The 22737-nt window shown below is 42.2% G+C and overlaps 1 protein-coding gene across 6 annotated transcripts in view; it reads right to left on the reverse strand.

The window, feature by feature from the left end:
• STON2 (stonin 2) overlaps nt 1–22737 on the reverse strand; it is a 155675-nt gene that overhangs the window by 94177 nt on the left and 38761 nt on the right. For 4 of the 6 annotated variants that reach the window (XM_064292835.1, XM_064292833.1, XM_064292834.1 and 1 more), the window contains exon 4: nt 15117–15314. In XM_064292835.1, coding sequence (XP_064148905.1) covers nt 15117–15314 — 198 coding nt within the window. Of the gene's footprint in view, nt 1–15116; nt 15315–22737 lie in introns of those variants that run through there. The other 2 variants (XM_023546456.2, XM_023546454.2) reach the window with 1 other exon arrangement.

The raw sequence follows: 22737 nt of genomic DNA on the forward strand, positions 1-22737 counted from the left end.
AAAACCTATATTCATGACATTAACAAGGAGTTTTTTTAAGATCTGAGTAATGTGAGAGCAGAAGGAATAGCCCCTGAGGTAAGGTCAGGGGTGAAAACGGATCTCTACTGTACAGAAGAACAACTCAGGCACAGCTGCAATCAGAAGGCTCACTGCCACTCACTGCGAAAGAGCCCCAGAGAGAATTACGTTGACCCTGACCATGTCCCACAGGACTTCATGACCAGAGAAAGGCTGGACCGTGTCCCACAGGACTTTGTGACCAGAGAAAGGGATGCATGATTTAAAACACTTTAGCCTGGAAGTCAAGTGACCTTCCAACAAGCCATATTTCATTACAGCATCAAGCTTGCTATTAAGAAAAAATGTGTTCTTGGATTGAGCAATTCTGTTTCCGTTAGTTCTGCGGCTTTTAACTCTTTGCATGAATGAACTGAACCCTCAAGAAAGGTGGCCAATTGTTTAATTAAAAAAAAAAAAAAATGAAATTTTCAGAAAGGAATGAAATGAAAAATAATCAGCTGTGCCTGGCCAATGCCTTAAATTTTTAAATGGTTCACAAAACGTGTAAAGGACAAGGAATTACATATGAGGACTAGTTCTGCTATGAATACTTTCTAGGCCTTGGCTTTCTCATCCACACAATGTGGAAATTCTACTAAATAATCTCTTAAATTCCTTCTAACTCTTAAAGTCTGTGATTCTTTAAGAAGCCAAACCAATTCCTACGATCCTAAACCAAATAAGAAGACATCTATTTCCAGAGGCTCCAGGACTAGTCAAGTAATAATAAACACTTGAGAAGGTACTTACATATCAGCCATTGTGGTTTGAGCACTTTACATCCATTGATATTTTGTTGAGTTCGAGTTAACATCTTTTTCTTCTCTAAAAAGAGGATAGCTCATAATTCTCTTTGAAGCCTGACTTTTCTGGGCATTGAATGGTTTGCACAAGAGCTTCAGTGAGCAATTTTTAATCTCATTTAAATGAGTGGCAAAAACCATTCACCTGGGACGCTACTTAAACCTGGAGACGTCATCCTTCACAGGATGAATTTAACAACTATCCCAACTCTACCTACGCTTGAAGTATTCAGCAAAAAATAATTCAAAATTATGACCAAAGAACTAATTTCTATTTTTCTCAATTTTCTTCCTCTGGACTTGATTACTTGGTACCAAGTATTTTGAGGCAAGTTTTTTGGAAGTAGAAAGCAAGGGAATAATGCCGACGCCATGTGGCAAAAACAGGAAAACATCTATATAAACACATCCATCAGACATCTCCAGGCATTATGCTGCAGACCAGACTGTGGAGACAATCAAAGATGAAAACACCATTGCTGCCCTGGGTGGAGCTAATCGTTTGGTAAGGGAGATAGTTTCCATGCAAAGAACTCTCCAACCAAAGGCAGAATAGGTGCTACAGGGTCTGTGACCTACACTAAAACTCAGGAGGGAGCCTGCTCTGGACAGCTTACCAAAAAAAAAAAAACCTAACACTGTCAGGTCGATTCTGACTCACCATCACATTTAGCACAAAGGAGTTTCAGTGAGAAAGCATCATTTAAATTTTATCTTAAACAATCAATAAGACTTTGACAGGCAGAAAAAAGGAGTGAAAGCTAGAGGCATAAAGATGAAATATTTTGAAGCAGTTTGATGGGGATTCTGTCCATTTTAAAGACTAAATGCCTTCTGAATCTGTTCACTGTGCTCCAAACTACTCCTGGTCTCATTTAAATCAGTGGTGCTATGCAATTCACCTGGGAAACTGTGACAGCTGGAGACAGGCTAGTCCAGGCTGCCATCTGCCTTGCTTGGATGACTGCCCTGAGCCTCGAACTGACTGTGCCTGTCTCACCTTGCCCCATCCACACTATTTTCCGCATCTGATCACATCATTCATTTCCTGGTTTATACCCCTTTAATGGTCCTCCCCTGCTCTTAGGAGTAATTTCAAACTCCTTAGTATGAGTTTGGGGTAGTAGTGGTTCGGCGCTAGAATTCTCGCCTTCCATGCGAGAGATCCAGATTTAATTCCTGGCCAATGCACCTCAATTGCAGGCACCCCTCGCCTGTCAGTGGAGGCTTTCGTGTTGCTATGATGCTGAACAGGTTGCAGCAGCACATCCAGACTAAGATGGAGTAGAAAGAAAGGCTTGGCAATCTACCTCTGAAAAATCGGCCAGTGAAAACCCCGTGAGTCACACCAGTCCAACCTGTTGTACATGGGGTTGCCATGAGTCAGGGGCTGAGTCAACAGCAGCTGACAACAACACAGTAGTGTGAATATGCCTACAAGGCACTGTATGATATGCCTCTACGTAGACTCTACAGTCTTGCACTGTCTAATACATAGTTACTAGCCTCGTGTGGCTATTTAATTTTAAATGCAAATTATTTAAAGTTAAATTTCTGGGTCACACTAGCCATGTTTCAAGTGCTCATTAGCCACACGTAGTTAATGGCACCCATGTAGGCAGCACAAATATAGAATATTCCTATCATCACAGAAAGTTCTATTGGACAATACTGGTTTGATTACTCTCTCATCACTCCTTGGGTAAACAATTCATTTTAGTCTAAAGAAGTACTTTCAGTCCTGTGAACTCACCATGCTTGGCTTTTGGGCCTTTGCAGAAGTTCCTTCTGAAATAACCTGGCCTCAGCCAGCAGGCCTGCTTCTAAATCAATTCTCTCAAGAACCCTTCCTGACCTACAGGTTTGGGTCTCCTACCTCCTGCAATCTCCTTGTAACTCTGTAAAGCTGCCCTATCAAAGCACTGCTCTCACTAGACTCTACTGCCCTTTGTTTACTCTCAAGTATATCCACAGCCCCCACCAAGATGGTAAGCTACTTGAAGGCCGGTCCCATGCGTTTCTTGTTCACCATTACATACTCAGGTCCTAGTACGGAGGCTGGCATATGGTAGGTCCTCATTTGATGAATGTACAAATCAAATGGAGTGAAACCAAAGTTTGAGTTTCGTTGTGCAAGTACCAGGGAATCACCAAAGTAAGGATTCTTAACCCATGTTTTGTGCCATAGACCTGTCACAGGCTACAAAAGCCTAGGGACTCCTTCTCAGGATAATGTGCTAAGTATGTAAAATAAAAAATGTGTATAGAACTTAAAAAGAACCATTTGTATTAAATACTTATGAAATATTAAAAACCAAATTCATGAATTTGCAATAGTAATATCTGTATTTCTTTATTCATACATTAAATAACAAGATCTAATGGTACTCTAACAGCTACCAAGATTTCAAAGTAGCAACGAGCTAAATGATATTTTGAGATATCTGCTGCCACAGTAACATGCTATGGAGATACCTGTGATTTCTGCTGGCAACTGGGTGGGAGGTACTGCTAATACTGACATCCAATAAGGACGTAAATCATCAGAGTTCATGCACCCCCTCAATTCTGTTCACAAGTCCCTGCCTGATTGAACTGGGAGCAGAGGAATAGTCTTTCCAGAGAGCCCAGTCACAGGAGAGGTAGAGCTGCATAGCCTGGCTGTCAACCCTAATTTTGTCAGTCAACTAATGCATGACACTGGGTATTAGTTAATTCATCTGTAAAAGCAGGATTTTAACAGTAAACAGAACACCACAGAAGGTAATCAATGAAGGCTTTATACTGTCACCTCTTCTTCAGGATTAGTCTATTTGTAATTCCAAAAAGAGACTTGCAAAATCTCTGGTTGCAAGCCACAGGTATTTTAATAAGGGGTTCCAAAATAACTATTTTAGATCACGTGTTAGAACTGAAAAGAACACAGCATCTTAAACTCGACTCTTCTTTCTCAGATTTTGCCCCACCCAGTTGGTTCAATAACCACAAAAACTTATTCCAGTATTACAGAAAGCTTTCCCCAACTCACCTTCTCCATACGCTGAGGTGAACAAAATTGGAAGAAAAATACGGATGCTTTGGTTAAAAAATATATAGGACAAACTAGATTCTGAGATACCCAAATTTAGAGAATATCCCTCTACTATACACTCCCTCCACCCCACATACATTAAAAAAAATATTTAAAGCATTATAGTAAAAAATAAATAAGAACAGGAAAAACAAAATGGACATTACTGGATAGCAGTTTAACATATGAAGTCACAGGGAATAAGTCATACTAGTTGAACTTAAACCCTGGTGGCACAGTGGTTGAGTGTTCAGCTGCTAACCGAAAAGTCTGTAGTTCAAACCACCAGAAGTTTCGTGGGAGAAAAGACCTTGCAACTGGCTCCTGTAAAGATTTCAGCCTAGGAAACCCTATGGGGCAGGTCTACCCTGTCCTATACGGTCACTATGAGTCAGATTTTGACTAGATGGCACCTAACGACAACAGTTGTGCCTACTTGTTCTCTTTTAATTCTTCTCTATCATGAATTTCCATTTCAATTAGCATGCACACTTAAATCTAGGTAATAGGAGAAGGTTTAGGAACAAAGATCTTCCAGCCCTATAGCCCTACAGCAGGATAATTAATTTTTCCACAAAGATCCACTGTGAAATTTCAAGGTGCCAGGCCGTGTGCTAGGGATATAAAATGAGTTAAACTGTGGTTCCTGCATCCAGAAAGGCTTCAATCTAGTAGGAGACTCCTAAACAAACCACCATCCAAGGAGATAAGCCTTAAGGAAGACTTGTACATGGCCTCCAGAGAATGCAGAGGAAGGAACATGGGTCTACAAAAGGCTCTCTATAGCCACTCTTTCTCACAAATCACTGTATTCACAAACACAGACCTCTCACATTACCAGGCAGGAGGCAGGGTGAGCCCAGGAGACATGGACTGAATCCCAGCTCCACCCTTTCTAGCCATGTGGCTTTAGCCAAATCATTTAACCTCTTTAGCCATTGCTTCTGCATCTATAAAATGGGATAATAATACCTACCTTTAAGATTGTGAAGATGCAATGAGATAATATACACACATATAAAGGGTACACAGCACATTCCTGGCATATGTCCAATGTTCAATAAATAGAAACTATTTTTAGAATTATGTATTAAAATCCTCTTATGGCAAGAAATTTATTTGCAAACCCAGTCCTTCATGGGCAGATACTGTATAACTTATTCTTCTTTGTATTCACAGTGACTGGGGACTGGTATGAACGCAACAGATGTTTGTGTTTCTGGGAAACTTTTGAGCCTCTCTGGAGAAATATCAAAGAAAACAATCATCACTTAACCAACCCGTTGCTGTGGAGTCAATTCCGACTCATAGTCTGACAGGACACAGTAGAACTGCCCCATAGGGTTTCCAAGGAGCGGCTGGTGGATTCGAACTCCCAACCTTCTGGTTAGCAGCCAAGCTCTTAACCACTGAACCACCAGGGTCCCAATCATTGCTTAGAGGTGTTTTTTTTTTTTTTTTTTTAATACTGACTAAAGTTCAAAATGTACAACTAATAGAGACAAGTACAATATAAGAACAGAAATGAGGGAAAATTTATATTTCTTAAAGGAAGAGAGAAAAGAGGTAATTAATTAAAAAAAAAAAAACTCCACTGTTCTACCAGTTTGAGGGAAAAGACTATGGTTTTGGAAGAATATGAAGATTTCTGACATTTGTAATTAGTGGACAGAATTTCAAAAATAAGCTAATTTGTTGTTTTCCAGGCAAAATATATATTAAAAATATATCACAAAATACAAATGTGCCACGAGAACAACAAAAATCCCATGTAATCCCACCATGCACAAATGACAGTCACTGTTTACGGTGAATCAGGGACTCCCAGCTGGGGCAGGATTATGACAGAGCAGAGGATGACAAGCAGCAGAGAATCGTGTTACATCTTGTAAAAAGACACTCAGCCTGGGTGCTGCTCATGGTACCCTTAACCAATAATGACTAGAGAACCCTTCAGGGAATCTAAAAAGTTCTTGTCATGAAAATTGAGGACTTGAGTGAATGGCTCTCTAGCTAGCAATAAACATTTGTTTCTGAGAAAAAATTGAGCCTGAAATCTCTGGGGACACCCTGCCCTTCTGGCAGAATTCCACCGTGATCAGTTAAATGTAAATGAATCAAGAACATCTGGCCATAAATTTGTTTTAAAGCTGAAGAGGGTTTAAGTACAAAGAAAGTGTGGCAACATGTAGTCTTGGGTTTGTTGATTCTGGAATTAAAAAAAAAAAACAAATAAAAGGCCAAGAGCTTTATCAGAACATGAGAGAAACCAGGGCTAACTTTATAAAGCTAACAAATCATCAAAATATTTCTTTCTGGTTTCCCAGAACTTCAGGAATGACATATACTTCCAAACCAATTTGGCAATTTATATATGCCTGGGTTTCCATACACTGAGATCTGACCAGGTATCTGACCAGGTAGGCAGGTTAATGTAGGCTAATGGAAAGATAAATTTTATAAATATACACACACATAATACATATTCACATACATATGTGTATATATATATTTATATATGTATTCAGGAGCCCTGGTGGTACAGTGGTTAAGCGCTCAGCTGCTAACCAAAAGGACGTTGGTTTGAACCCACCAGCTGCTCTTCGGGACAAAGATGTGGCAGTCGGCTTCGGTAAAGATTACAGCCTTGGAAAACCTATGGGGCAGTTCTACTCTCTTCTGTAGGCTCACTATGAGTTGGAATCGACTCGAAAGCAATGGGTATATATGTGTTCACCACTCGTCTCAGTCTGTTGTACTTTAGTGGCTTCTCTGTTGCTATAATGCTGGAAGCTATGCCACCAGTATTTCAAACGCCAGCAGGGTCAGCCATGGTGGACAGGTTTCAGCAGAGCTTCCTGTCTAAGACAAACTGGGAAGAAAGGCCTAGTGATTTACTTCCAAAATCTAGCTAATGAAAACCTTATAGACCACAACTGAATATTGCCCAATATAGTGCTGGAAGATGAGCCCTCTCAAAACACAATATTTTGGTGACAACAATGGACTCAAGTATACCAAGGACCAAGAATATGACCTAAGACTGGGCAGCATTTTACTCTGTTGTGCATGGGATTGCCAGGAGTCGAACAGACTCCACGGCAACTAACAACATGTGTTTCATCCAGTCCTGACGCCCCTCGGTTTATACACGTGCCTGAAGCATTCTCATCTCACACTGAAATCTGTACTTTTCTTGTACAGAAAAGAAAATCAAAACTGAAGCCCATCAGTTAATAGCAGCTTGTGCTACTGCAAACATTTCTGTTTTCTCTTCTCGGCATAGAATCAACTTCAAAGGCAGAAGGCTTGTTTTTCACTCCCTGAGTTCTCTTACCTTTACCAACCCATGTAAAACAAGTGGCATTACAGAGCTACTCTCCCTGGTGAAGCCAGCCCAGCAGGAGCTGCCTATGTCTCAAGCTGGGGGAAGGAGAAGAGGGATGAGAGAGGAAACACTACTGTTAGGGGTCCTGCCTACTCCCAGTTCTCCTGCCACTGGCTCTGGAGAGCTGAAAACATGAACACTGCACCCCAGCCTCAGCCCCAGCCTATCATTTAACTGAGGCGAGGGGATCTGTTTGCCTTCCTCCTCCTAATGATCCCCTTGATGAGAAAATGAGAAGAAAGGGTAGGTTGATCACAGTCTTTCCCTCCACAGTTATGCTAGGAATGGGGACTGCCCTCTGAGGCTTCACATCCCTGCCGAGCTCCTGCCACAGACGACAGGGAGGAGGCTGCTCTCACTGCACCCATTACAGAGCAGTGGCGGCCAATGTACACAGGCTAGGCCCGGGGCACCCTCATCCCCCCTTACACAAGAGATGACACACAGACCATCTTCCCGCAACCAGTGTCCTCACACAGGTGCTGCCAGGGAGAGCTCAGGTCAGCTGAGGGAGTCCATGAATGAGGCTGCAACCCCACGCTCTCCTTCACTACATCCCTCTGCAATGCTAAGGGAGCACTGGTAGGAAAGGCTCCCCCAGGCAGCCTGAGGCCCTCAGCACCAAAAACACCAAACCCGTTGCTGTCAAGTTGATTCCGACTCATAGCGACCCTATAGGACAGAGCAGAACTGCCCCATAGGGTTTCCAAGGTGCACCTGGTAGATTCAAACTGCCAACCTTTTGGTTAGCAGCTTTAGCTCTTAAGCACTACGCTATCAGGGTTTCCATATTTACCTACTGCTTCTGAGAAATGCAAATCCCTTCTAGAATCTCACCCCACCATGCACATAGTTTACAGTCCTTTTTGGTACAACAGGACTCCCTGGGTAGTGCAACTGGTTAACATACTTGGCTGCTAACCAAAAGGTTGGAAGTTCCAGTCCACCCAGAGGCTTCTCAGATGAAAGGACTGGCGATCTACTTCCAAAAAATCAGCTACTGAAGACCCTATGGTGCACAGTTTTACTTTGACACACATGGGGTCTCTATGAGTGAGAATCAACTCAATGGCAACTGCCTTAATTTTTGTATAAAAAGGGAGTAGGCAGTTAATTATCCTTATTTCACATACATATGGAAATGAGGCATAGATATATTAAATTTGGATTTTTTTTTTTTTAATCCCAACAGTACTCTGAGTGGCATAGTGGTTAAGAGCTACGGCTGCTAACTAAAAGGTCTGCAGTTCGAATCCACCAGGCACTCCCTGGAAACCCTGTGGGGCAGTTCTACTTTGTCCTAAAGGGTGGCTACGTGTTAGAATGGACTTGACAGCAACAGGTTTGATTTTGGTTTTTATGATACTCTGCATGGTGCAAAGCACCCTCACACACACCTTCTCGTCAGATACACGTGGACTCTCAGCCCCATTTCAGATGAGGAAGCTGAGCTCTGGGCAGGTGACTTGCACAAAGGAGGTAGAAATGGACGAGACCTGCCCCATAGCCCAGGGGGATTCGGTTAATCTAGAATGAACCGCTCCAGCCTCCATGTAGGGCTCTCTCAGGGATGGCCACGCCACAGGCCCGTACCGGGAAGAGGACAGCCAGTCACCTGGCTGGGGGTCTTTCCACATAGATAGATTTCTTTGAAGCTCTCAATCTGAAAGCACTTTTAAATTCCCCACTGCTGGGGGTAGTGTCTTAGTTTCCTCATGCTGCTCTAACAGAAATAACACAAGTGGGTGGATTTAAAGAACAGGAATTTATTTTGTCACAGTTTAGGAGGCTACAAGTCTGAATTCAGGGCACTGGCTCTAGGGAAGGCTCTTTCTCAGTCATCTCTAGGGGAAGGTCCTTGTCCCTCTCACCTTCTGTAGCCCTAGTGTCCCTTGGTTCCTTGGGATCTTCATGTGGCATCTACCTTCCCCTATTTGTGCTTGCTCCTGTACCTAATCTACTCTTTCTGTATCTCAGAAATGATTAGGGTTAGGACACACCATACACTGATACGGCCTCATTAACATAACAAAGAAAACCTTATTCCTAAAGGAGGTTACATCCACAGGTATAGGGGGTAGGGTTCCAACACATATTGTGTGGAGGACACAATTTAATCCATAATAGAAGTGTCATAAACTTAGAAATATTGGTCCTATTTCTAAAACCTATTTTCCCTTGCTCTCTTTCTTCCCTAAGGTCTAAGATGAGTAAAAGACTTTTCAAAGCCCGAACTGCACTCTCATTGCACGGGCCAGTTTGTTCACGAAGAGCCTCATGGGATTCTCACAGCCTGGGCTGCATTCAGACACTGTTCACATGGGGTGGGGGGCTGCTCACTGGCCCCTCACCTCCCTGCCTCTCCTTCTTCCAGGACCCCGGAGGCGCACATCGATGGCCACCTCTGGGCCTGGAAGAATGGAGGAGGTAGGTGTGAAGGAAGACCATGCCATTATGATGCATATGGACGCATTCCCAATACCTTGGCCAATCTGGGCCCTTGGCTCATTACTAAAGAACCAGGAGGTGTGGAGTATCCAGAAAGTTGATTACATAACACAGTACTGTAAGAACACAGCAGTTATCTGTAAGCATTCATGTCTGTTAAGGAAACTTGAGGTTTATCCTCAAGCTTTGCCTGCTACATAACTTATTTAAAATCCCTTTGATCCTATTTATGTTAAAAAATAAATCCCAAGATAATGTATTTATATACATCTTCTATGTTTAACTATAAGGAAACCTGGTGGTGCAATGGTTAAACACTCAGCTGCTAACTGAAAGGCTGGCAGTTAAGCCCACCAGGAGAAAGGTGTAACAGTCTGCTTTCTTAAAGATTACAGCCTTAGAAATCCTATGGGGCAGTTCTACTCTGTCCTTCAGGGTCGCTATGAGTTGAAACTGACTTGATGGCAATAAGTTTGGTTTGGTTTTGGTTTATCCACTTCCAAAAATCAGCCAATGAAAACCCTATGATCACAATGGTCTGATCCATAACCAATCATGGGGATGGCGGAGGACCAAGCAGCATTTTGTCCCATTGTGCGTGGGGTCACTATGGGTCAAGGGCGACTCGATGGCAGCTCACAACAATAAACAACATAAGTAGCTGTACAATAAAAAGGTCTGGAAGGTAACAGAGTAAACTGATAACGGTGGTGATCTCCGGGCGGTACAGAGAAGACAGAGTAAGAGAAACTTTGGATTTTATTCAGTATACTTCTGTGTTGCTTGTATTTTAAAAATCATTGCATGGGTGTTCGTCTAATACACATTTCTTTCTGTGTTAGGTCTCACAGAACACGCAAAGCCATATGAAACGGACCATGTGGTCTAACATGACTGAGCTTCCTTACTACAAGGCAGGCACTGCTTTTCCTGGGTCATCACATTTGAACCACAAGACCAAGAAATAGAGACTACCTGCATTTTACAGAGGAGAAGCTCTGGCTTACAGAAGTCAGCAACTTTCCCAAGGGTTAAGAGTGCCTCAGTTAGCATGTGAACCCAGATGGCTCAGCTGCCATCGCTGAGCTCTTGTTGACTATGTATACTGCCTCCTCTAGGACTCAGTTCTTTCTGACCGCAAAGCTCATGCTCTCGGCTAACACCCTATATATCTCTTGGCATTAAGGCATCTGAACCCCAAATCGCCAGACAAACCTTCCGGTGGAAAACAGTACTCTCAGCAGATTTCTCAGATCATGCAACTCAAATCTTGCGATGCAGTGCACACCTGAGTGCCCTCACATAGTTGGATGGGGTTTCACTGCGCATGGTGAGGCAGAAGAGCCTTGTGGCTGGGGCTCCTGCTATGCGAGCCTGGGGAGTTTACTTAACCTCTCCGTGCCTTAGTTTCCTCATCTGTAACATGGGGGCTATTGTGAGGATTTAATTAGATAATTCACCTAAAGAATTTAGAGCTGTACCTGGCAAATTTCAAATAGCTAATTTATATATGAATGCTATTTTTATTAATATTTTTATATTCAAGGTAAATTTTACATTATTGACTCAGTCCTTTGCTAGCCATGTATTTGTCCACAATTCTACTGAAAGAAAATGTCACTCTTCTCTATAGACTTCTGGGAACTCAAGATAATCACCACTGTGGTCCTCCCTGTACCCTGCTTTTCTCCAAAGGTCCCAGATGATCTCCGAAAAGCCAAACGATATTACACAGTAATTCCTAAATGCTGTTCCTTGGACCAACATCAGAATCATACAAATGGACTGCTTCATAAAAATGTGAATTCTCGGGCCATACCCCCAGAGACTCTTGACTCGGTAAGTCTGGGGTGGGCTGGGAATTTTTATTTCTCCAAAGCACCCAGGTGACTCTGGGGTGCCACTAGATTTGGGATCCACTGGAAACTGTGCTGGCTTTTAACTCTGTAGAACTTAGGTTGAAAATCATGGTTCATCTGTTTTTTTAGTGGTGTTCCCTTGAACAAGTTTCTCAACTTCTCTCAGACTCAGTGTCATCGAGAAAATGGGAATAACAATGCCTTCCTTGCAGGGGAAGTGCAAACGGTTAACATGCTCAGTGGCTTACCAAAAGGCTGGAGGTTCGAGTCCCAGAGGCACCTCTGAAAAAAGGCCTAGTGATCTGTTTCCAAAAAATCAGCCATTGAAAACCTTATGGAGCAGCTCTACCCTGACACACATTGAGCCAGAACTGACTCAAAGGCAGTGGGTCTGGTTACTGGTAACCAACACATACTCAGGAAGTGATGGCTGTGATTATTACTCCTTCTGCAAGAGCAGGTAGCTGCCAAAAGACACCACACATTTCAATCCTCTCTGTAGCTGTAAAAACCACCTCCTGCTGAAGCAGCTAAGAGCCTCCCTTATCATTCTCCAGTCCTGGTGTTTGCATCTGAATCTCTGTCTTCCAGCTGGGATCTGACAATGGGAAGGAACTGGGTATTCCCCACCCCCCATCTTACCAAATCTCTGGCAGTAGCTCTATCCTTTCTACAGCCATACCACCTGTTCAGAAGTCCCTTTACATGGTTCCAGCTCTTGATGCCTTCAAAGTTATTGCCCATCGGGTCTGCTAATGGTCCCCACTGTTCCCAGGCCCTGGGTGCTTCTCCACCCTTTGTGGTTCTTTTAATCCTACCCACACCCCTGTAAGCAGCCCCTTCATTAAACTCCCTTAAGATGAACCCTTTAGAGGGCACCATCAGCTTCCTGCCAGGGCCCTGACCAAAACAGGGGAGGAGGTTTTCTCATCGAAAACTGTGACACTGTTAGAAAAGCTTTAGGAAAGAGAGATGTGAAAAATAATTATGAGCTTTGGAGAAAGAAGAATAATGTCCTCTTCAGGCTAAGACTCTGGTTTTCGTCATTTGAGCCTCCAGAAATTAAAGCAATTCTCACCTAATAACAAGGTATGGAGGCCACTGAAAAACCAGCCTGAGAGTTTATATTCCTACTTTTCCTTCAGCAAGAGGCTTCCCTTTCACCTCTCCAAGGCAGTAAGAACTCTGGTCCAGGAAAGGGAAAAAGCTGCATCCTTGATGGTCATTTATTCTGTGCCAGGCATCATGTAAGCCGTTCTACACAAATCATCTCACTTGTGACTGACAACAGCCTGGTAAGGCAAGCACTATTAAACATCCCAATTTTTCAGATGAGGAAACTGAGGTGTAAATATATTAAGGATCTTGCCCAATTTCATATAGCTGGTATTATGGATTGAATTCTCCCCTCACCCCCAAATATGTGTTGTGAATCCTACTATACCTGTAGTTATAATCCCATTAGGGAATTGTTTTCTTTGTTATGTTAATGAGGCAGTATTAGCATAGGGTATACCTTATATCAATCTCTATTTGGATATAAAAGAGCAGATTAAGCAAGCAGCAAAAAAGCACAAACGGGGGATGACAGATGCCATGCCACATGAAAATTACTAAGAGGCCAAGGAAAGAAGCTGAGAAGAGACAAGGACCTTCTCCCAAAGCCGAGAGAGAAAGAAAGCCTTTCCCTAGACGAGGCACCCTGATTCAGACTTCTAGCCTCCTAAACTGTGAGAAAATAAATTTCTGTTTTTTAGAGCTACCCACTTGTGGTTTTCTGCTATAACAGCACCAGATAACTAAGACAGGTAGTAAGTGCCAGAACCAGGATTTGAACCTGAGCAGTCTGACTCCAGAGTCTGGGAGCTCTTCCCCACTATACTACAGGCTCCTCCACAGGAACGCTTGGGAGGGAGGCTGAGAGCAAGGAGAGGTAAAGGGGAAGAGGAATGCAAGGCCACTCTTTCTAAACACCTCAGTCCATTGATTGTGGCGCCATCTGCAGCTTCTGACAGTGCCTTCCCATATGTGACACGCTCCCCAAAAAGGGTTTGTGGAGATTTTTAGCCACTGACAGGTACCATCAGCCACAGGGATCAACCAGAATTGGGACAGTGTTTGTAAAAACAGAATGTTATAAAGAACTGCAGCTTGTGATGAGATAGAGTCTGTGATAAACTAGGATTCTCTGCAATATTATCAAATGCCAATCTAAATCCTGTCTAAACCCTTTAGAAGGATTCCTCTCTTTACTTGTAGAACCCAACAGCACATATCATGAGAATAAATACTACCCAAATCTGAAAAATGAGCCAAGACAAACTCCTAAGTAACATTCTTGAGAAGGAAAAACAAACACTGTTCACACGCTGGGTAATTTTATCCACAGAGAAACTGTCGGTAATTCTATCGCTTTCAGCCATCACTCTTCTGTCAGTCTCATACTGTGGTGTCTTGCGCGTTGCTATGAATCTGCAAGCCATGCCTCTGGCCTTTCAAATTCCAGCAAGGTCACATGGTGGACAGGTTTCAGTGGAGCATCCAGACTAAGACTAGAAAGAAAAGGCCAGGCAAGCCAATACAAACCTTATGGATCACAACAGAATACTGTCCAATATAGCGCTGGAAGGTGAGTCCCTAGGTTGGAAGGCACTACATAATAGCGGCAACAATGGATACAAACATACCAATGATCATGGGGGTGGCACAGGACAAGGCAATGTTTCATTCCATTACACTTAAGATTGCTATGAGTTGGAACCGACGTGACGGCAACTAACAACATCACTTTTAGAGGAAAACAATCCTTTGGCCAAATAACCAAAACACCAAGAACACAAATACTTTCCAAATGGCTTCCCAAACGTAGCCCCTAATACTGCGCTTGTTGACAGGCCCATACTCCACCTCAGAGCAAGCCAGCATTCCATGCTACGCCTACTGGAAAGTTGGACAAAAGTGATCATGGGACTTTACAAGCTGACATGTAGACCAATTAAGTACAACAGAATAAACATTTTAACTGCAAAATGATATGTAGGCTGGACACAGTAGCTGAGTCCTGATTCGCAGTCCCCTTCATAACATTCACTTTGTTTCTGCTTTAATCTACCTCCCTCTCTCTGATGAGGGAAGATGCGTGGGTGGGCAGCAGACAGGATGAAAGATTCAGCTTTGTGCATATTACACATAATTCAGTTATCCAAGGAGAAAATAAACTGACAGGGAATGGTACTTGTACTGAACTGTCAGAATATAACACATTAGATATGCTGTCAAATGGTTTCCCAATATTAATGATTTGCCAGGCAATCTGTCTATACGTTTTTCCTAATACAATTTTAAACCACTCTGGACTCCAGCTTTTGACTAGATGGCTACCTTTGAGCTCATTCTGCAAAAAGGACTGGCTGTAGGTATTTTAAAACTGGGGACAGGTCACCAAAGTGATCTGCAAAGCCTTCTGGCTTGGTGGTCCACCTTACCAGTTGAGTCTGCCCCTGAAGCCCGACCACTCGTCTGCTCCTCAGCATTGATGAACTGCAGGTCTGTGTATGAAGGGCCAACACTAGGACTGCTGGTGTCTTCGGAATGGGTGGTCCAGCTGCTCTCAGAAGCCAGAGGGCACCTCCCCAGGGAGGTGAAGGAAGGGCATGTCCAGCAGGGCATGGTCAATGGTACGGCTAGGGACAAAAACCGAAAATGTATAATGTAAATAATTGTACTTGGTTACCTTTAATGCTTGTCTTACTTTGACATCCTACGCGATCTCAACAGCCATGCAAAGCAAGGAAATATAGGAAGTATCACTCATGACCCTCAAATCAAAGAAAATCTCATTAAAGGGCTAAGAGTGATTTTAAGGTCTAATTTTATTTCTAAATTTAGATTTGAGCTTCATTCAAACCCAAAACACATGTCTCGCAGTTTCACCCTTGTTGTTATTTGCTGTTGAGTACGTGTGTGCAGAGCAGAACTGCTCCACAGGGTTTTGAAGACTGTGAGCATTTGGAAGCAGATCATCAGGCTTATCTTCTGAGGCATCTCTGGGTAGCTTCGAACCACTGACCTTCCAGCTAGTAGTTGATTGCTTAACCGTACGCACCACCCAAGGACTCCCAGTTTCACCTTACCCTTCTATTTCCTCTATATTTAGTGGCATACCAGCCATCTCAAGAAAACACACTCATTTATACTGCAAAATTAGAGCCAGATTGGGTTAAGGGATAAGAGTAGATGAATATATGTGTATATCCATGTGATATACCTCTGCTTAGTTTGAATGCAACAGTAACTGAATAGTCTACCCCCCGCCCAAAAAAAACAAACCCAAACCAAAAACTCATGGCAACCCCATGTGTGTCACGGTAGAACTGTGCTCCACCGGGTTTTCAATGGCTGATTTTTCGGAAGTAGATCGCCAGCGCTTTCTTCTGCAGAGCCTTTAGGTGGATTCAAACCACCAAAAGGTTGGCTCACATCAGAGCACATTAACTGTTCGTGCCACCCAGGAACTACAGAAATTCCATAGACCTTATACATATAAATGGATATAAATGGAAGTTTACTGGTACTCGTGGTCATAATTTTGGACAAACTAGGAACAGAAGAGGCTCCCTTAACCTAACAGAAGTAACCCCAAAAAACCTACAGCAAACATCACACAAGGTTAGAAAGTTCTCTCTTTGAGATGCAGATCAAAATGACCACATCCATGATCCTACTTCTATTCAACATCATACTTCTGATCAGAGACTGCACAGGAAGGCAGGGTTGCAGTGAAAGAAACAAACTCTCATTATTCTCAGATGATGTTTTTGTGTACATAAAATAACAAAAAGACGCTACTGATAAATTACCAAATGAGTCATTTTAACAAGGTACTTGTGATTAAAAAAATTTAAAAAATTGGCATTTCTAAAAACTAATAAGAAGTACTTAGAAAATGAAAATTAAAACAAGATGTTTATAATACCATCAAAAACATGAAGCATATATAGTAATAAATCTAACAAAAGTTGGGCAAGGCTTGGAGGAAATTATTATAAAGCTTTACTAACAAACATTAAAGAAGATCTAAATAAATGGAGAGCTATACTGTATTTAGGAATTGAACAATTTAATACTGTAAAGGTTTAATTCTCCCCAAATCATAGATTTACTGCAATCTCAATCAAAATCCTAGCATGGTTTTACCCCCATATGAACAAGCTGATTCTAACATTTATATGAAAGCTCAGAGGTCCAAAAACAACCAAGATACATTTTTAAGGGAGAAGAGCGAGGTGCGAGTCCTTATTATTAAGCTAAAGAAATCCAGACTTACTATTAAGCTAAGTACTTAATAATGGGGGGTATTGGCTCATTGATAGAAAAACACCATTGTAATAGCCCCAAAATAAACTCATACATATTTAGATATGAATGAAGTAGACTTTCGAATAAAATATAATTAGGAAAATTGAGTATCTACATAGAAAAATGTGAAATTATACTCCTACTTCACACCATACATAAAAATCAATTCCAGGTGAATCGAATGTCAAAGTATGAAAGACTGAACAAGAAATATTTAGAAGACGATATAGCTAAATATGGTCATAGCCTGGGGACAGAGAAGGATTTTCTTAATCAAGACACATAAAGCACTGAACATAAAAAACAAATCTCACATCGTTAAAATTAACTATTGTTCACTAAAGGCACCAAAAAAGAGTGTGAAAAGGCCATTTACAGGGTAGGAGATATTTGCCACACATGGTACCCAGAAAAACTCCTATAAATCAGCAAGAAAAAAGCAGAGACCCCAACAGAATCTACTTGAATAGGCATTTGAGGAGAGAAGAAATCCAAACGGCTAATAGCAAAAGACAAACCTCATTAGTCATCTAAAAAAAAAAAAACATTTAGGTAATGCAAATTAAAGCTACAAGCAATACTGTTACTCCCCCAACACCCAATTGACAAAACTAGAAAACTGTGACAATCCTAAGAGTAGGTGACGATGTGGGACCACAGGATCTTTTGTATATGACTGGTGGGAGTGTTACAAAAGATACAAAAGATGAACACACCCTAACAGGTTGCCACCGAGGAGAACTGCCTCACAAGGTTTCCAAGGCTGTTATCTTTAAGGAAGCAGACTACCACATCTTTCTCCTCTGGAAGCGGCTGGTGGGTTAGAACTGCAGGCCTTTTGGTCAGCAGCTGAGTGCTTAACCACTGGGCCATCAGGGCTCCTCTGAACACCCCTATAGCACAGCAATTCCCTCCCTGCTTTTTTTTTTTTTTTTTTGTACTTTATATGATGATTTTGACTTAGGAAACAATATTGGAATCATTATTCCCTATCCTTAAGCACAGAGAATGTGACCCAGCTGGAGCTGGACTCACAAGGACTTAAAAGGACACATCAACTGGGCCATGAGGTATAAAGACAATAGCTAGGAAAACCAGCATTCTTAAATGCCAAAAAGTAGAATCAACTCAAATAGCCAACAATAATAAGTGAATATGATGGAATACATAGCAATAAAAATAAAGGAACTATGTTTTTTTTTATAGCTATAGGTGGAGCCCTGGTGCCACAGGGGTTAAGAGCTCAGCTGCTAACCAAAAGCTCAGCAGTTCAAATCCACCAGCTGTTCCCTATGGGGGAGTTCTACTCTTTCCTACAGGGTCAGTACGAAGCTGAACTGACTCGATGGCAACAGGTTTAGTTTTGGTTTTTATAGCTATAGGTAACCACATGGAAAAATCTCACAAGCATAACATTGTGTTAAAAGAACAAGGCACAAAATAATAAATACAGAATTATTCCACCTATATAAAGTTCAAAACCAGGCATATGTAGGTAAAGCTACAGTGAAGCTGTTGAGGAAAGCAAGGCAGTTATCACAAAGCTCAGGAAGGTGGTGATATGGGGGGAGGGAGGAGTTGTGATAAAGGAGGAGGGCATGATTAGTAGCAAAATGGGGGAGCTTCTGGAGAGAAGACAACATTCTATCTATTAAACTGGGTGATGGGTCATACTGTTGTTCTTTATAATTTAATACACATTTTAAATATGTTCCTATTTTTATTCAACAGTTAAAACTTATTAAAACCATATTTCAAAAAAGATCCCTATGGCTCAGAAAGGAAGCTATTTTAATTATTTGTATTTTCACATTGGCCCTTGAAGAAGAAACTAAGAACAATGCTGCAGGAAGAGGCAAATAAATCTCTGTATCTCACAAACTGTTCTTGTCCAGTTTAAAACACTCTATTTTTATGCAGCAGCTTAGAAATCTTGGCTGTGTCGCTTTATTTAGGTTCCTAATTAAATGTCCTTAGGCCACAAGATTAGCTGAATGGTGAGAGAAGTACTGAGCCTGGAGCCAACTCTTCTCCCAGGGGACAGACTTTTGATACCTGGGCCAGAAAGCAGCAGGTTGCTGTCATCCCTAAGCTTCACAGCCACATGCATCCAGCAAGAAGCAAAGCAAAACAAAGATGGTAAGACCCTATGAGGGTAAGAGCAAGGGTCGTAGGACCAGGCTGTCTGGTTCACATTCTGGATCCAGACTTATCTTATATCCTGAGGCAAGTTACTTAATGTTTGTGCTTCCATTTTCTCATCTGTAAAATGGGACTAACAACAGTACCCGCCTTCATAAGGGGAATAATATTGGTGCTGGCAAAACACTTTAGAAAAGTGTCTGGTACCTAGAAAGTACACAGAGGGTTAATGTTGGCTGTTATTATTTCCAGACATCTCCTAATATCCAAATCTACTTGAAATCTCCACTTATATCCCGAAGTTTACACATCTATTCCCTCCAAACGAGCTCCTCCATCCTTTCAGCAGCTCAGAATGAAATCCTGGTGTCATCCTAGATTCTTCTCTCTCTCTCTCTCTCTCATTGGTCCATCACAACTTCAAAATCCATCTCAAATCCAATCACTTCTCATCACCTCCAAGTTACCACCCTGGTCCAAGCCACCATCCTCTCTTGCCTGGATCATTGCAGTGGCATCCTACCTGGTGTCCCTGCTTCTACATTTGCCCTTCTCCTCTTCAGTCAATACAGGAGCCACACAGTTTCGATAAAATTATCTGTTATAACTTAAAGTCTGATCATACCATGCCTCTGCTCAAAATCTTTCAATGGTTTTCCATCTTACTCATAATAAAATTCAATGTCCTTCCCATAACCTCCAAGGACCTATGGGACCTGAGTGCCTCAACCTCCACCCTTCACCTGACATTCACTCCACTCCACTCATGTACCAGGAGTCCCCGGGTGCTGCAAATGGTTAATGCTTTCGGCTGTTAACTGAAAGGTTGGAGTCCACCCAGAGCCTCATGAGAAGAAATGCCTGGCAATCTACTTATGAAAAATCAGCCACTGAAAACCCTATGGCTCACAGTTTTACTCCGACACACATGGGAATGCTATGAATCACAATCAACTCAAGACTAACCGCTTTTGTTTTACTTTGTCTTTTAACCAGGCATTCGGCTGTGCCTCAGAGGCTTTTTACTTGCTGTTCCTTCTGCCTGAAGTCTCCTTCCCCACCTTCCGCTGGCTCACTCCTTGGGCTTCTCTCAGGTCTTCATTCAGAAGTTACTCTCAGAGAGTCACCCCCTGACCTTATGTATAATTTCACACCATATTCCCTTCCTTGCTTCAGTTTTCTCTCCTTCGCACCTATCACATCCTCTAACACACTTGTACTCTGAATATATTTCTTTATCCTGTTGCTGGTATGGCTCCCCCACATAATGCATGCTCCATGGGGCATGAATATTCATTCGGCGTATCCCCAGCGCCCCGAACAGCACCCTGCCAGTGACTGGCAGGTAGTGGGAGCGCAAAACAACACTGGTTGGATGAATAATAAATTTACAAGTTGTCAGCTAATAAATAAACACAGCTAAGGCAGTACTTTTCCCTCTTTTTATAACTTTTGGGCCCTGGGTAGATTAATATTTTAAATACACACTTGTAGTGATTAGATTACGTCTAATCACTACAGGGTTATGTGATTTTCCAACAACGTAAACCTGCTCATCCGTGACTTTAGAACAAAGCTAATTCCATTCTTCATTCATGGCTCCCTTCCTATTTTGTGGTCAGAAATATGAAGCGGCTGTCCCAGAACCGGTTCTGAGGAGCTCTTGTTTGCCACCAGAAGGCTCCATCTGTAACAGATTGTCCAATTGTGAAGTAACTTCAACTTGGGGAGAGCAGGGGCTGTGTCCAACTTTCTCATAATTATATTTCCAACACCTAAATTTTTTTTGCATGAGTAAACCAGTTAATTGATGCATGCTTGGGTAGTTCATTGTGTTTCCCCTCCTACACTGAGGGTGAGACATGCCAAAAGGACCCCCTGGTGAGCCGAAGAATTCACTGAGGAAAGCACTGGAGTTTTAATAAGGTATTTTAAGGCCCCTTTTAGGTAAATGGAAAAAATCATCTTTAAGAGCTCTTTACCCTTCATTACATGATGGTAGCTGCAAATAAAACAGAAATATAATGGACAGTTTTAAGTGTGCTTTTTAAGGCAGCCCCAAGAAAAAATGTATGTGTCTGCATGTGTGTACATGTGTGTGCCAGAGTGGAATGTATGTATATATATTTGTATGTATACACGTGTGTATACATGTATGCAGGTTTATGAATATGTTTGTGTGCATGTGTGTGTGTGTGTATAAAAATGGGAAATCATAAACTGATGATAATAATCAACTGATTAGAAAAAGGCATGACGGATAAGATGCCAGCCTAGTTTCCTTGCCTATTTCGTTAAAAATAATCTACTTCACTGAGAAGCATCCTTCAAGTACTACCTAACACCTCATTAGCCCTATAAATGCGAGTCATTCATTCTACGGTAGGTATTTATCTTTTTATTCATTAATCTAAGTTTCAGGCACGGTATCCTGGGATAGAGGGTCTCTGGGTAGTATAAATGATTAACAAGCTCAGCTGCTGACCAAGAGGTTGGAGGCTCAAGTACACCCAGAGGCACCTCAGAAGTAAGGCCTGGAGATCTACTTCCAAAGAATTCGCCACTGAAAGCCTATGGAGCACAGTTCTACTGTGACACACACGGCGTCACTATGAGTCGGAACTGATTCAATGGCAATTTTTTTTGTGGGGTTTTTTGGATCACGGGATAGACAAAGTCCCTTCTCTCTAGGGGGGAAGACAATCGACCATAAATTAAAAAGTATATAAGCTAATTTCAGATAAAGACATGAGCTACGAAGAAAAATAAATACACAAAGGCTGGAGTGGAGGCTCTCTTGGATTGAGAGGTTAGGACTAGACTAACACTTGAGTAGAGATTTGAGGGGAAAGCCTGGGGGAGGAGTTCTTAGGTGAAGGGGAGCAAGAGCACAGGGCCTGAGCTGGAAGTGAACTTGTCCAGAACAGCAGGAGAAGTGGTGCAGCTAGGGAGGTGGAGAAGGATTTAGGAGAGGACATGAGGCCCTGAGTTAAAATTCATTCCTCTGTATATCACCATCTCAGACAGATCCTGAGAACATCATCAAGTACACTGAGAAGCAGAAAACAATTCAAGGTATTAAAAGAAAAAAGACCTCCTCCTCTGAGGAGGGAAATACACATGCATGCAAAGAGCAGTGGTCACTGCCTACATATTCAACAAAAGATTAGGATCTTATTCCACCCCACTCACCACCCACCACCAATAACCAGAATGAAAACATAATAGAAATTAACCACTGGGCTAGTCTTCAAGATTCAGGCTCTCAGCTCTCACCCCTGCCTCCTCCTTAAATGGCTTAAGTCATCTCTGGCCTTCCCTCCAAACAAGTGGCTCTTTCTCCAGCCCTTGATAATTAGCTTCTCCAGACACAATGAGAAGGCCTTAACCCAAGCTTTTAGGGAAGACATTTGAAGCACAAGGGAATATTAGTGTTGCACTTGGGCTGTGGGACAAATGCTCCGGAAAGAAAAGGTTGGCTTTTTTTTTTTTAATGTATGCAATTATGCACATCCTGCAATATCTGCATAATGGGTCCAATTCAGCCCTGGCCTTGCCACAAAACTGCCATCCTGTGGAGGAGGAGCAATGCCTAACTTGAGGAGT

The sequence above is a fragment of the Loxodonta africana genome, chromosome 10 (genome assembly GCF_030014295.1).
Source record: "Loxodonta africana isolate mLoxAfr1 chromosome 10, mLoxAfr1.hap2, whole genome shotgun sequence".
Lineage (NCBI taxonomy): Eukaryota > Metazoa > Chordata > Mammalia > Proboscidea > Elephantidae > Loxodonta > Loxodonta africana.